Source organism: Harpia harpyja, chromosome 14, assembly GCF_026419915.1.
Source record: "Harpia harpyja isolate bHarHar1 chromosome 14, bHarHar1 primary haplotype, whole genome shotgun sequence".
Classification (NCBI taxonomy): Eukaryota; Metazoa; Chordata; class Aves; order Accipitriformes; family Accipitridae; genus Harpia; species Harpia harpyja.
Genome location: NC_068953.1, coordinates 22,713,397 through 22,727,397, shown reverse-complemented (window position 1 = coordinate 22,727,397; position 14,001 = coordinate 22,713,397). Strand labels below are relative to the sequence as shown.

General features: G+C 44.0%; 1 protein-coding gene across 2 annotated transcripts in view; it reads left to right on the top strand.

Moving 5' to 3' along the window:
- SLCO3A1 (solute carrier organic anion transporter family member 3A1) overlaps positions 1-14,001 on the top strand; it is a 171,316-nt gene that overhangs the window by 24,849 nt on the left and 132,466 nt on the right. For both annotated transcript variants that reach the window (XM_052808172.1, XM_052808173.1), the window contains exon 2: positions 3,136-3,601. In XM_052808172.1, coding sequence (XP_052664132.1) covers positions 3,136-3,601 — 466 coding nt within the window. The remainder of the gene's footprint in view (positions 1-3,135; positions 3,602-14,001) is intronic.

Below are 14,001 nucleotides of genomic sequence, written 5' to 3'. Positions count from 1 at the left end.
TCAAAGCAAAGCAAGAAACTGTTAGGGGATGGTGAGACTCTGGTTCCCTATTGTGAGTAGTTTAGCTTTTGTAAAAAGGAAGAGAACTACTGAAGTCCCACTGAAATAAGAGCAGAATGAGAATTGGGACTTCTGGCTTTATTTCTCAGGTTTGTTACCAATTTACTGTACCTGTCAGTGTGAACTGCACTTTGAAATGGTGTAGGTTTTTATCTGAAATCCAGCTGTCCAAAATCTGACCCTTGTGTGGCACCCAAGTGTTTCTAAATACCATCCTGCTTTCTAGCCACTTGTATATATGTATGGTAAAAGCCTAAAATTCAGCAGCCAGGTCAAAATGTGAGAGAGACTTCCAAAGCTACATAATACTACTTGGCCTTGGGAAATCACTTCTGTTGGCTTTCAATCTCCCAGCCTAAATTATTCCATCACAAATTAATTTTGTTGACTGTACTTGTCTCAATATTTGGCGCTCTGTGCCTCAGTTTACACAGCTGTAATGAGTAACTATTAGTTTCCTATGTAGGTGCAGCTCAGAAATGAGCACCATGGATGTGAGTTTGCATGCTCAGAGTTATATACTCATCTTGGAGAGATTCTGCCAAAAACGGTGTTCATGGGACCTCAACTATAGCCGAGTTCTTCTAGGGATGTGCTGGAGGTGGTAGCATGAAGGAGGGCTCCCATACTGGTGGCTTTGTATCACTTGGCGTTTGTTGGTGTTTGCTGTTTGGTGTTGAAGTCTGGAGGCCTACCAGTCGGTCTGCACCAGCCCTGTTAGATCACACCTTGCAATAAAACCAGTCCTGTGTTGTGGATGATAAATGTAGCTCTGTCGCACGAGTGCCTGGTGGGGCTGCCTGGGACAATGGCATGTTGACCGTATCCCTCCACCTTGGTGTGCCTTGCTTTGAAAATCCCAATGTAGTGCTTTCTAGCAGTGTCTGTCCCCACCTGCTTAGCTGTGTCACCCTGGCTCCCACGGAGGGTTGGGAACAGTGACGTTGCTGTTAGATGTGTGCTCAAGCACTGCCTGCCGAGCAGTGTGGCCAAGGTCACTGGAGCGGGGACAGGCCGTGCTGTGCCCTCGCATGAGAGGACATCGTTTCCCCTGGTGAATCACAGAGCTGTTTCATCCCAGCAGGTACCTGCACCCAGTCTTTCAGATGAAGTGGCGATCTCCTCTCCCTCTGACATGCTCATCTTCACTTGGCTTTGGCGTGGGGAAGAATTATTGCTATTGCACTGCCTGGAGTCATAGGGTTTGGTTTTTAGGGTGGGGTTGTTTTTTTTTTGTTCACCTTGCCTCAGTTCTTGGCTCTTTAGTGGGGGAGGATTACAGTGGTGGTATAAAATGATAACTGCCTCTATATGATGAAGGCTGAATTTTCAGAAAACATTAAAACAATCCAGTTTTGGAGATCTGACTTGGACACTTATCAGGGTCAGGTTTAGGAGCTTTTGCTTATGCAAAGCAGCAGAAGTGGGTTGTTTCCATTTTTCCATTTTGTTGCCGATGGGGCTGTCTTTGTCCAACAGCGCCCTGGTGTACTCTAACAGAGGCTAACTGCCCCTGGAGAAGAGCTGCTGTCAGAATACTTTAAAGTCGGTCAGACTGGCTCCTGCTTCGTGAGGTTTATCAGCAAAGATTTTCAGTGCCTCCAGTGGGAGGCTATTTTTATTCTATCCAGGGGCTACCTTCTGCTCTGAGGTCTTTATCACTCTTTTTTTTTTTTTTTTTTTAATAGAGAAACCTGCCTGTTTTAGGATAACCTTAAATATCTTCATCTTTTGCAGTCTGAAGAACAAGATAGTCTTTTATCCAAGGTAAAAGTTTTTGGCATTTCTGTGACACGTTCAAAATTTCTTTTTTTTTTTTTTTTTTTTTTTTTTTTCCTGTATAAGGGGGACGCTGCTATAGACTTGAGAATGCGCTGAGTTTTTCTCCCTCGAGTAGGGATGACAGCAAGTGAGGTACCTAATGTTTCGTTTTCATACTCTGATCAGTGCTATGACTTTTGCAGAAAATCCACATTGTGTTTCATTGCATCATGTAATCAAGACTGGAAGAACTCTCAAGAGATGGATCTGGTTCATTTTCCTGCCCTATGGCAAGATCAGTCATACCTGTGTCTTTCCCGACAGATGCTGGTCTATGCTCTTTTAAAGATCTCTGCAGCCTTTCCAGGCAGCATATTTCAGTGCTTCATGATCCTTACCAGTAAAAGTCTAGTTTCTCCCCACCTTGTATTTAACTTGAATCATCTCTGCTGCAGTTTAAACCTGTCACTTCTTGTCCTGCCCATTTTGAATACAAAGAACAGGTCATTCCTTTTTGCAGCAATGTTAAATATTTGAAGACTATTCATGTGCTTCTCTCTTCTTAGTGTTAAATAACCGCCATTTGTTAAATCTTCCCGTGGTGGATTTAAATCTTTTATGTAAACTTTAATTGGCCTGTCTTTTAAAAAATAGTCTCTAAGTGACAATCCCAGTCATTAACTAATCCACAAACAGTTTAAACCCTTTGATCAGCATTTTATTTATATACTTTAATAGAAGCCTTCTATGCTGGCCAAATTGCCTATTTGTGCATCACTCTCTGACTGACTTGATGGCCTTGTGCTGGTGTACAAGTCAAGTATCCACAAGGTTTTCCGCTGCTCGCTAACTGCGGTTCATTCCAAGAGAAAGATTGGGTGCCTGGCATGATGTGAGGCTTGGTGTGGTTTGTGCCTTGGTTCTGTGGGACAGTGTTTCCAACATGAAGGCTGCGCATTCAAATAGAAAGCGAGCCCAAAGAGAGGCTAACCAGTCACGGAGTCATGGCTCTCTGCAGGCACCCAAAATATACATTGATGTACGCAGGAATTTGGAAGTGAACATGTGCTCAGACAGGTGGTAGGCTGTGAAATGTCACTTGGTATTAGGACCTTCTGATGTGGCTGTATTTGAATAGTCAGATCATGCTTGGAGGTCAACTACTACTATACTGTGATTTGGACGTCGTTGATGTGTATGTTTTTGGCTCCAAGGGAAAGTCAAGGAAACTTATGCTTTAGCAGGACATATGGGGAGGACAGAAGGCAGGTTGTATTCCCTCTCAGTAATTTTCTCTGGATTTCTCTGTTGTAGGTGAGTGTTTTAACCACCTTGGAGCGGCGATTCAACCTTCAGAGTGCTGATGTGGGAGTCATTGCCAGCAGCTTCGAGATTGGCAACCTGGCCCTCATCCTCTTCGTGAGCTACTTTGGAGCCCGAGGACACCGGCCACGCTTGATAGGATGTGGAGGGATAGTCATGGCCTTGGGTGCCCTCCTTTCCGCGTTGCCTGAATTTCTGACCCATCAGTACGAGTATGAATCGGGAGAAATACGCTGGGGGGCTGAAGGGAGGGATGTGTGTGCTGCCAATGGGTCCACCAGTGATGAGGGACCAGACCCGGACCTTATCTGCAGGAATAGGACTGCTACCAACATGATGTACTTGCTGCTCATTGGAGCACAGGTCCTCCTGGGCATTGGTGCTACCCCTGTCCAGCCCCTGGGAGTTTCCTACATTGATGACCACGTGAGGCGTAAAGATTCCTCCCTGTATATAGGTAAGGCTCTCTGAACTTCTCACCGAAGGCTTTCCTTGTGAGCTGGCATCTCGCTCCTGTTTTCTGTTTGACACCAGTGGAAGGGATGCCTTGAGGCCTCTTCTCCGTGTGCTGCTGTGCTTGTGAAGGTAACTTGGCATGGGTATCTACACCAAGCCATTGTAAGCAGCAGGGAAACACTGTGGTATTTGCTTGTATTGTAGCAATGGTAAAGGTTGACAGCCATGGTGATTATTACTGGATGATTAGGCAGATGCTCACTGCTTCTGTTGTGTTTGCCCAGATTGCTTTAAATTCAGATATTGGTGGCTTATGGTTGAGTTTTAGCTGAAGAATTTCCACATGGCATATGTGATGAGGATTTTTTTTTTTTTTTCCCCAAGGTGCCCTAGTTCCCTTCCTGTTCCAAAGCATTTGTCTGTGTCTGAGTGATCATTGCAGTATAAGAAGACTGAGAGGAGATGCATGTCTTGTCACTACCACCATCACATTGTAGCAAGGAAGTGCCTGTTACGGAGTAGGTGCTGTGACCCAGCATGCTGTGGCAGGACCCCAGATAATGTGATCCCTGTAATGGAATGGGGTGCAGAAGTTGGTGAGGTCTATTTTGAGATATGGTGAGCCTGAAGTAGAACTCCTGATTCTGGTGATCATGTTGCAAAATTCTTCCCAGTTGGTTAAGATATGAAATTTTGCTTCAGTTACCCAGTGAAATATCTTTGTTATTGGAGTAAAGTGCTCATGGGTTTCAGCAGCAGTACCTTCTCCAGAAGGTTTAAAGAGGATGTTGTGGGTGAAGTTGTTCTCTGAAAAAACTTACCAGCTAGGCTCATTCTTCTTCCTGCAGGACTTGTCACTAGATAAATGGCTCCAATGCAGTAAATCAGTGAAGTGTGTGCTGCCATTGATGTGATCCTTCTGCACTTGTTAGTATAGCTTCTAGTAATCAAAACTCTGTGCACTTGTGCCATCATCCCTGTCTTGACATGACTTTCAACTGAATGGATGATCCCATTACTGTTTGGTTTTGGGTTGGTTACTTTTGCGAAGACGTTTTTATCAAGTTCCCAAGCATAGCTGAATGCAGCTGGGGTATGACCATAGACAGCAAAGCTGAACAGTCCTGCTGACTTTCTGAATGGTGTTCAGTGTCTTGGGATAGCGAAGAGGCCTGTTGGAAAGACTGACTATATAGCATGCTATGGCATTCCTGGTTGTATTGCTACTTAAGAGGTTCTTCTGCATATTCAAAGTCTGTCCATGTTTTCCTGTAACTGGCCATAAAAACATAGTATTTCAGCATTTAGCTTTGTCCTTGGATCATTATTCACCTTCACTTGGTTCTGTAAGTGCTGGATAAAGCAGGATGATATATAAAATACAAGATACTGTACAGCCCGAAGGTGAATAATGAGACTAAATTCACTGGAGCAACTTTGCCAACACCATAAATGATGAGCTGGAATTAAGAGTGATTCTAAGATTATCTATTATAAATAACTATATAGAGAAGCAGCAACTTCTTTCGGTCTGTTCCATGGGCACTTTTTAAGCAATGCTTCATGTCTGAGAACAGGATTGAGGAGGGTGCATGAGAGGAGGATTAGGAAGAGTGATTCTTTTTGTTCCTGAGATACATTCATCTTGTATGCTAAAATAACTTCTTTAAAGTTGGCAGTTCAACTGTAGCTGGGAAAATACTGCCAGAAAATGATTTCTGCTTACTATATGCTGCTTCATTATTTTTCCTTCAGACATATGCTTCTAACCATGTTCCCTTCTACTGCAGAGTTTAAAAAAAACCCGAGCATTTTGGGGTTGTTTCCTTTACTGGCTTTAGCTATGAAAATCATAATCTGAATTTCTATGTATGAATTATGGGTTGCAGAAGAGTGCATGCATATGCGCTCAACCAATCAGCCATACCAACAATGAAGTTTAGTATCTGCCCTGTCCCAGCCTATCCATCACAAGTAGGTTTTCAGATATGGGTTGATTAATTCTTGTATCAACCTGCAATCAATTTGGCTAGTAAAAATAAAAGCTAACAGGAAAAAATTACAGCAAAAAATCTATTCTGTGAATGAATATAAATGGAGAAGCAGCTGGTGGAAATGTACGTGTCTTCTCAGGTTTGAGAATACTTGAAGAGGTCAAATTCCTCAGTTTAAAATGTTTTTTGAGAATTATTTGCTCAGATTTGTCTTTAACTGATTAATTTTGTTGATGTCATCAATGCAATTTTCAGTGGCCTTAGCAGAAAGCTGGCTGAGCAGCTTACCCACTTCATTCTTCTGTTTTGCAGAGGAAATAACTACAGACTGTATACCGTCACTGTGCTATATTTATATCAGTTTGCTTTCTCATAATAGCACGCTCACTCAATAGGGGCTACATTGTGTGTGACAGGGTAAAACATTTTTGGGTAAGTTCCTTCAGTTTAAATTAGGAGCAAATCTGGCATAGGTTGTTCTCTCAGGATAGAAACTAATTAATAACAGCAATAATAGTCTGGCTGAACTTTCTGTCATGGCTGGCTGTGGCTAAGAAATGATCAGATTGACCAGTTCATGCTGTCTTTAGTATATTGCTAACATCGAGTACGTATATGCTGCATTTGGGCTGTATTGTAGCTGTGGGGGGCGGGAAGCAGCAATCTCTCACCTAACAACTAAGTGCTAGTAATTGTTCACCTGCTGCAATAAAAACCCTCTTGTGTCCTAAGGCAGTGAATTAGATAGAAATAACTCTGTGCACTGAGAGTTGTTTTCCTTCTTTCTGAGTTGTACAAGAGTTCAGTGGAGTAACTTAATATAATATCTAATACTGTCTCTTTGCAGTGAAATGACAATACAGGAAGACTCCTATAGTTTCATAAAAACAGAACAAAAACAACCCCAAACCCAAGAACGTGTCGTCCCATGTGTCCCCCCCTGCCCCCAACCGTTCTTTTTGTATTAGTACTAATACGCGTGTGCAGAAGAATGCAGATGTGATACCATATGGAATTTAAAGTGAAACTTTGGCTTTAACTGCTAGTGCAAGTAATAGCATCTGTGGAATATAATATATTTCTGGCCATGAAGTCTGTCAGATCTGGCTCGTGGTTTCTCTGCAGTGACAGGCACACAGGAGATGGTGGGCAGTGCACCTCTGTTGTGCATCCTTTGAAGGCAGAGGTTGCTCAGGCTTGTGCTCTGCTAAGGAGGTGAGGATTCATAGAGTTTCATAATTAGAGAGACAGGGATGAGATATTACAGAAAGATATCTTTGTGGCATGGGCTGCTGACATGTAGTTTCATGTTTCTTGAGCTAATAGCAGATTTTTTGATGGCTGCAATGTGTTGCTACCAAACTCAAACAGATTCTGTTGCTGTAGTAACCAGCCCTAGCAAAGAGGGCTGTGTTGTGGTAACTGAGGGCAAATCAAATCAAAAAGATGCATGCATGGAAGTATGCACCAAAGGATGTTCAAAAGAAAACACATTTGTGCTGTAACAGAGTTAGAAAGATAGCGGGACCATGCCTGCTCCTGCTAATGATGGGAAATATGTTCTCCTCCCATTTCAGCTTCCGAGTGCCTGCTCAACACAAAGGTCGTAACGTTGGCAATAGCAGCCAAAAGATGAAAAAATAAAGGAATTTTCTTAGCTGTTTGAAGTTAGGAAAAAATCTTCTGGTTTGCTGCTGGTTTGCTTGCTTCTCTCTGTTTGGGTCTGCTCTTGTATTTAAGATCTGAACTCCCATCTAGAGGTTTCCAAACAAGCAGGTTAATTTTACCTGTGTATTTATTGGCATCCGGCCATAAGTAACCCCTTTGAGTGGAGGAATTCCTCACTCCTGCAGACTGTGCAAGACTTGCTATTGCTGCAGCTTTACTAATGTCAAAGGATTCCCTCAATTTGTGGCATCATTTATTTTTAAGGAGGAAAAGTATGTTGAAGACTACTTACTACACAGTTTCTTTCTCTACCTGCTAATGACTCACTTGGCATTTCCCTCTTTAGTTCGTTTTCTGCTAGGTCTTGCTGAGTTCTGTTGAAATCAATGAAGACTTTGTCATTAGGAGGGGGATCAGAGGAGTCATGGAGCTGATACGGGGGGGGGGAACCCAGATCTGACAGTGGTTGTATGGATTTGCTGCCTCTCGGATGAGCAAGAGCTTGCAAGTGTTTTCTGGTCACTGGAGCACCCACATTGCTCTCAGCAGTGGTTTGTGTGTTCAGTTAGAGCCAGTGCAGTGATGTGGTAGATTAATGTTATTAGCAGTCTCCATACGCACCTTCTGGGCTTCCTGTAGCATTTAACATTTGCAGATAAAAGTTGTTGCATCTTGTCTAGGACATGGTTACCTATAGAGCAGAATGAATAGCCTCTGGGAGCCAGTATTTGATCTGGCACAATTAAGGGCTGCATTATATAGAGGAAGTTGCTATTATTCTGTCTCCTGTTGATGGAGGAAATTGATATTGATGTTAGAGGGAGCACTGCCAGATTGTGTGGCTCATTCAGAAGAATGCTGTGTTGATCTTTAACGCTATTTAACTTTGCTGAAGCTGTCTCACTGTTTTATTTCATAGACACATACCCCACACATTCAGAACCCATAACTCAGACTCCTTGCTGACTTGCAGAAACTGCTGTAATAGGAAGAATTACTTCAAGGAAATCCCAGAAGGGGCAAGTCTTGAGTCAAGGGAGTAAGTGATGAGGAGTGATGAGCGCTCCTGAGTTATTGGTAGTGCAAGGGTGTGCCTGAGCTCAGTGTGCTCAGGGGCATAGAGCTGTTCTTGGCCTGCTTCATGGCAGGGCGGAGGAATGGAAAAATAGAAAACTCAGCACTGCTGGACCTGTCTGTTTAGCTGCTTTCTTCTGTCTCATCTCCCAGGCTTCTGTCTGGCCTTTTCTGTGTGTATTTTGGTTTATCATGTGGTTGTTCCAGCTGTCACCCTTGGTGTAAGAGGAGAACTTGACAGGATGGTGTTCTCTGTCCACATCTGCCCAGATGGGACTAACCCAGTAAGGGGGACAAGACCCTGCGTTGTCACTGCTGACTTTGACCTTTGCAGCGGTGTCAGGTTATTTTACATGGAATGTGTGGAAGCACTTTTTGTTTTGTGATGACAGTCATAGAGAAATGCTCAGTCTTGCTTCTGGTGCTTTCTTGCTTGCTTTAAGCACCAACTCCAGATTTGTCGCAGAGGAAGAAGACAAACGTGCCCTAGTTGGAATCTTGCTGTCTCCAGGGATAAACTTGTCCATTTGAAAAATCACTTATGGTAGCTTACGTCAGTCAAAATGACAGCAGCCATTGTGTTTTGGAGAAACAGAAGCATCTTCTCGACTGACAAGAATTAAATCTGAGAGTTAGTATCTGTGGCGCTGAGTTAATAGCAAGTTATCAGCATAAGATGCTGAAATCGTCAGAGTTTGAGTCAACATTTTGTGTGTGGCAATACGAAGAAATAGTACTTGGGTTTCTATTAGGAAGCTCATGTTGGTAAGCTAAGCAGCTGCTGTGAGTTTTGAAACCATTCATCTACTGTGTGTCTTCATAGGATTGTAGAATGGTTTGGGTTGGAAGGGACCTTAAAGATCATCCAGTTCCAACCCCCTGCCATGGGCAGGGACACCTTCCACTAGGCCAGGTTGCTCAAAGCCCCATCCAGCCTGGCTTTGAACATTTCCAGGGATGGGGCATTGTCCTGGTTTCAGCTGGGATAGAGTTAATTGTCTTCCTAGTAGCTGGTACAGTGCTGTGTTTTGAGTTCAGTAGGAGAAGAATGTTGGTAACACTGATGTTTTCAGTTGTTGCTAAGTAATGTTTAGTCTAAAGTCAAGGATTTTTCAGCTTCTCATGCCCAGCCAGCAAGAAAGCTGGAGGGGCACAAGAAGTTGGCACAGGACACAGCCAGGGCAGCTGACCCAAAGTGGCCAACGCGGTATTCCATACCATGTGATGTCACATCTAGTGTATAAACTGGGGGGAGTGGGGGCAGGGGATCGCTGCTCAGGGACTAACTGGGTGTTGATCGGTGGGTGGTGAGCAATTGCACTGCGCATCATTTGTACATTCCAATCCTTTTATTATTACTGTTGTCATTTTATTAGTGTTATCATTATCGTTATTAGTTTCTTCTGTTCTATTAAACCATTCTCATCTCAACCCATGAGTTTTACTTTTTTTCCTGATTTTCTCCCCCATCCCACTGGGGGGGGGGGGTGAGTGAGTGAGTGGCTGCGTGGTGCTTAGTTGCTGGCTGGGGTTAAACCATGACAGGCATCCACAACTTCTCTGGGCAACCTGTTCCACTGCCTCACCACCCTCACAGTAAAGAACTTCTTCCTAATATCTAATCTAAATCTACCCTCTTTCAGTTTAAAACCTTTACACCCTCGTCCTATCACTACACTCTCTGATAAAGAGTCCCTCCCCATCTTCCCTGCAGCCCCCGTTTAGGTACTGGCAGGCTGCTATAAGGTCTCCCCGGAGCCTTCTCTTCTCCAGGCTGAACAACCCCAGCGCTCTCAGCCCTTCCTCATAGGAGAGGTGCTCCAGCCCTCTGATCATCTTCATGGCCCTCCTCTGGACCTGCTCCAACAGGTCCATGTCCTCCTTATGCTGGGGGCCCCAGAGCTGAACACAGTACTTCAGGTGGGGTCTTACAAGAGCAGAGTAGAGGGGGACAATCACCTCCCTCAACCTGCTGGCCACACTTCTTTTGATGCAGCCCAGGATGCGATTGGCTTTCTGGGCTGCAAACGCACACATTGCTGGCTCATGTTTAGTTTTTCTTCCACTAATACCCCCAAGTCCCTCTCCTCAGGGCTGTTGTTAATCCACTCATTGCCCAGGCTGTATCTGTGCTTGGGATTGCCCTGACCTATGTGCAGGACCTTGCACTTGGCCTTGTTGAACTTCATGAGGCTCACATGAACTTCATGAGGTATCTGATATTACGTACATTAGGTTTCAACAATAAATACTAAAAAAAAAAAATTTAAAAAGGAAATGGGGTTTATGATTTTATAAAAAAGAAAGGGAAAATGTGTTCAATGCCATTAAAGAAAAGGCCATAAAAATTGGAGAGTTGAAAACCCCAGCCCTTCGCAGGATGCACCCCCATTGTCTAACCAGTATTCTTGTATGTAACTTACTATATTTGAAGGACTATAGAATGGGCAGTCAGTGACAGCATCTTTCATTATAGTAAATGTCTCCCTTTTCTTGAAGCTTTTGGAATTCTGTTTCCTGGGGGACACCACGTAATTCTGAGAAACGTGAATATTTTGGAACTGAAAGAGCAAATTTTACAGATGTTTGGCTTTCAGGCTGGAAATCTATTCTTTTCTTTACATAGCGTGATATCTACAGCATGATAGGTTCTGTGTGAAGTTAGTGGGTACCCACAAAAATGTGTTGAGATGGGCATTGTTTCTGTCCCTTCCCAATTCTGTATTTTTTTCATTTTGTGAATTTTTTTCTCCCCCCCCCCCCGGTCAAGAAATTCACTTAGGTTTCCAATAGCTGCTTGCTAGTTTTGCCTCTAACTGCTGAAAAGTCTCTTGCATGGACAACGAATGCATTTTGCTCAGTCTTGCCCTTTCTGAATTTCTCCAAAATTTCTTGAAGTGTGTGTTTGAACCTACATGCCTAAACCATAGCAAGCAGAATAATTTTCTGTTTATAGCATACAAGTCATATCACCAGCCTTTTAAGGCCCTCCATTGATGCATATTGATTGGAAGGTCTTTAGGACCCACTTGAGAGGTCTGTACAGCTCTGCTTATCCCTTCCACTCCTCACAGCCTTTCCCACCTAGCTGTATTCCTTCCTTGTGTGGTCTGCAAACAACACACGTACTTTATTCATATTAGCCCTTCTTGCTGGAACATGCTTCTCTGAGCTCACTCACTTAAGGCTCTGCCAGCCTTGTGCTTTCCTTAACCCTTTTTCTTTTAAAGCCTGTTTCTACTCGGTCTTTTGTAGTGGATCTTAGCTGACTTCCTATCTGTTGTATTTCCTCTGTGTGCCCGTTCAATACCTGCAAGCTGCTTGGTGAGTTTGTCCACCTCCATGTGGGCACACGCGCTTGCAGAGCATGAGCACTTGGTCCAGAGAATTGCTTTTCTCCTTGCTGGTATATGCAATTTTACAGGTATGTAATATTTTTAGCCTGAAGACTTGATGGAATTTTGTAATTGTTTTGTTTGGTAAAAGCATCCTCCTACGGGTGATTTGGAGAGCCTCTCCTTTCTGCCACAGTCTCCAAGGGGTTGAGAAAGACACAGTATTAACACTAAACTAAAAGGAGTGCTGTTGCCAGCATAAGTGCAGTTGATGCCTGCTCATTATTGAAAGGTGTCTTTGCATCAGATTCACTGGGTTGTCTTCCCTGTGGACTAACTGTGATCAGATTAAATCGCATGGCTTCATGAGGATATACCGGTATTAACTGTGTTGGCCTAACCCACTGATCCATTGATAACCTGCAGCCTTTTGTAATTACTCTCCTTTGGGGCAAGATCTGTGTTCTCATTTGCTGTGTGTCAGCGGGGCTGGCTCGGTTACACATGTCCGCTTTTACAGTGCCAGTGGTAATATCCTGGAAAATTAAATGGAAACGTAAACAAGTGTGTAGGGTGTATTAGAGCAGTAACAATAATCAATTAATGGGAATAACCTTCCCCACTGCAGGCAGGAAGGCTGAGTTGTGATAGGCAGTAGCTGAATGGATGTATTTATTCAATTAAATGTATGTATGCACAAAGTTGTAACTGCTATGGGCTCCATTATTTTACAGCAATTGCTCCAGTTACCTTAACCTTCTGCTAATAGCTTTTCTGTTATGAGCTGAGTAAATAAAGCTTGAGTCCAACACAAATGACTTTGTGTGAGAGCATATTGAGGGTGGGAGCTGTTACCATGTTACTCTGTGCTCTCTGTGTACTTTGCAGCTGATTTTTGGCTTAATTGGGATTTGCTGACTCTGGTGTCTTGTAAAAATCACTTCATTTTTTGAGCATGTTGGATTCTTTCTGTAGTGTTTTTAAAACAGTCATCACCTGGGAGAGCCTAGTGAGGTACATCATTCCTGGGGCAGCCTCTTTAAAGCAGTGCCCTTGTCATTTAAATGGCAGATATGCAGAGGACAGTACGTATTAGTCCTAAGGTTCATAAAATTAATTAAATAGATTGGAAGGTGCCGAGTTGCCCATGTCAAGAGCTGAAGGCTGTATTGTACCTTCTCGATGGCGCAAGCGGCAGTGAGCTCTGGTGTGTGCTGTCAGTCTTGGCCCTTCTCCTGGGAATTTGACCGAGACTCCCCAACTCATTGCACATAAGAAGCCTCCAGATGTTTTGGTCCCAGTTTACAGGCTGGCACTGAGGACACTTGGAGCTGTGTTTAGCATGTGCCTTCCCATTGTGGGACAAGGCACAGGATCTGCCCCTTTGCCAGCACGAATCAGGGCACTGGCCACAAAGCAGTGGCAAAAGTCTTGTTGCCCAATACTGAGGCTTGTGTTGTCCTCTCCTCCTACCCAAACAAAGAATTTGGTATGGAGGATATTTTAGGACTTGTCAGAAATGATTATCCTACTCATCCTCAGCCAAGGGAGCAAGAGGCGGCTTTCATGAATTTTGCTGTGCCACTGTAACCTTGCAACAAAGGGCAGTGACCAGAAGTAGTGTTAAAAGATAATCACTGCCTTAAAGTTGCAAATAGTTACTGCTTTATTGTATAGCCTGACACACACATCCTGCCCAATGCCAGCAGGGCTTCAGACCCCTGTCGCTGCTGCTCTTGATGTCTGCCATGTTGTGAGCTGCAGGGAAAGCTGGCTGGCCTGGCTGTATACCTCCCCACCTGTGGCTATCTGCAGGACAAGGTGTTTGTATGAGTGTATAGGAGAAAGCAAAACTCTTTCACAAAAGCTCCTGCTTTCACTCTTTCAAAACTGCCTCTTCTCTTGCTGGGTGAGGCGCTTGACCAAATTTTTTTTTTTTTTTTTTTTTTTTTTTATTGCCCTTTGGAGAGGCTGCTGCAGGTTTGAGCTGGGTGCCGGGCCTGCTGACATTCACACCCTTTGGGTGCCAGATAGGCGCTATTTGAGTAACGTCCTAAAAGTGTTTGGGTTTGCGAAGTCCCGAGCAGTGCCACAGCACAAACGTACGGGTCTGTTGACACATGGGGCCTGGCAGTGCTCAGCTGCCAGAGGTGCTGTTAAGTTGCGTTTTTATCATGACTGCTGTGCCATGCCTTGGCAGCTCTGCGCAGGTCGCTCCCCAGCGTAGCAGCTGAAAGGGCAGAGCTCCTTCAGGGCTGTGGGGAACAGGGCAGGAAGAGCTTTTTCCAGAGGCTGTGAGGGACATCAATAGAGTGATGGCAGATCAGGCC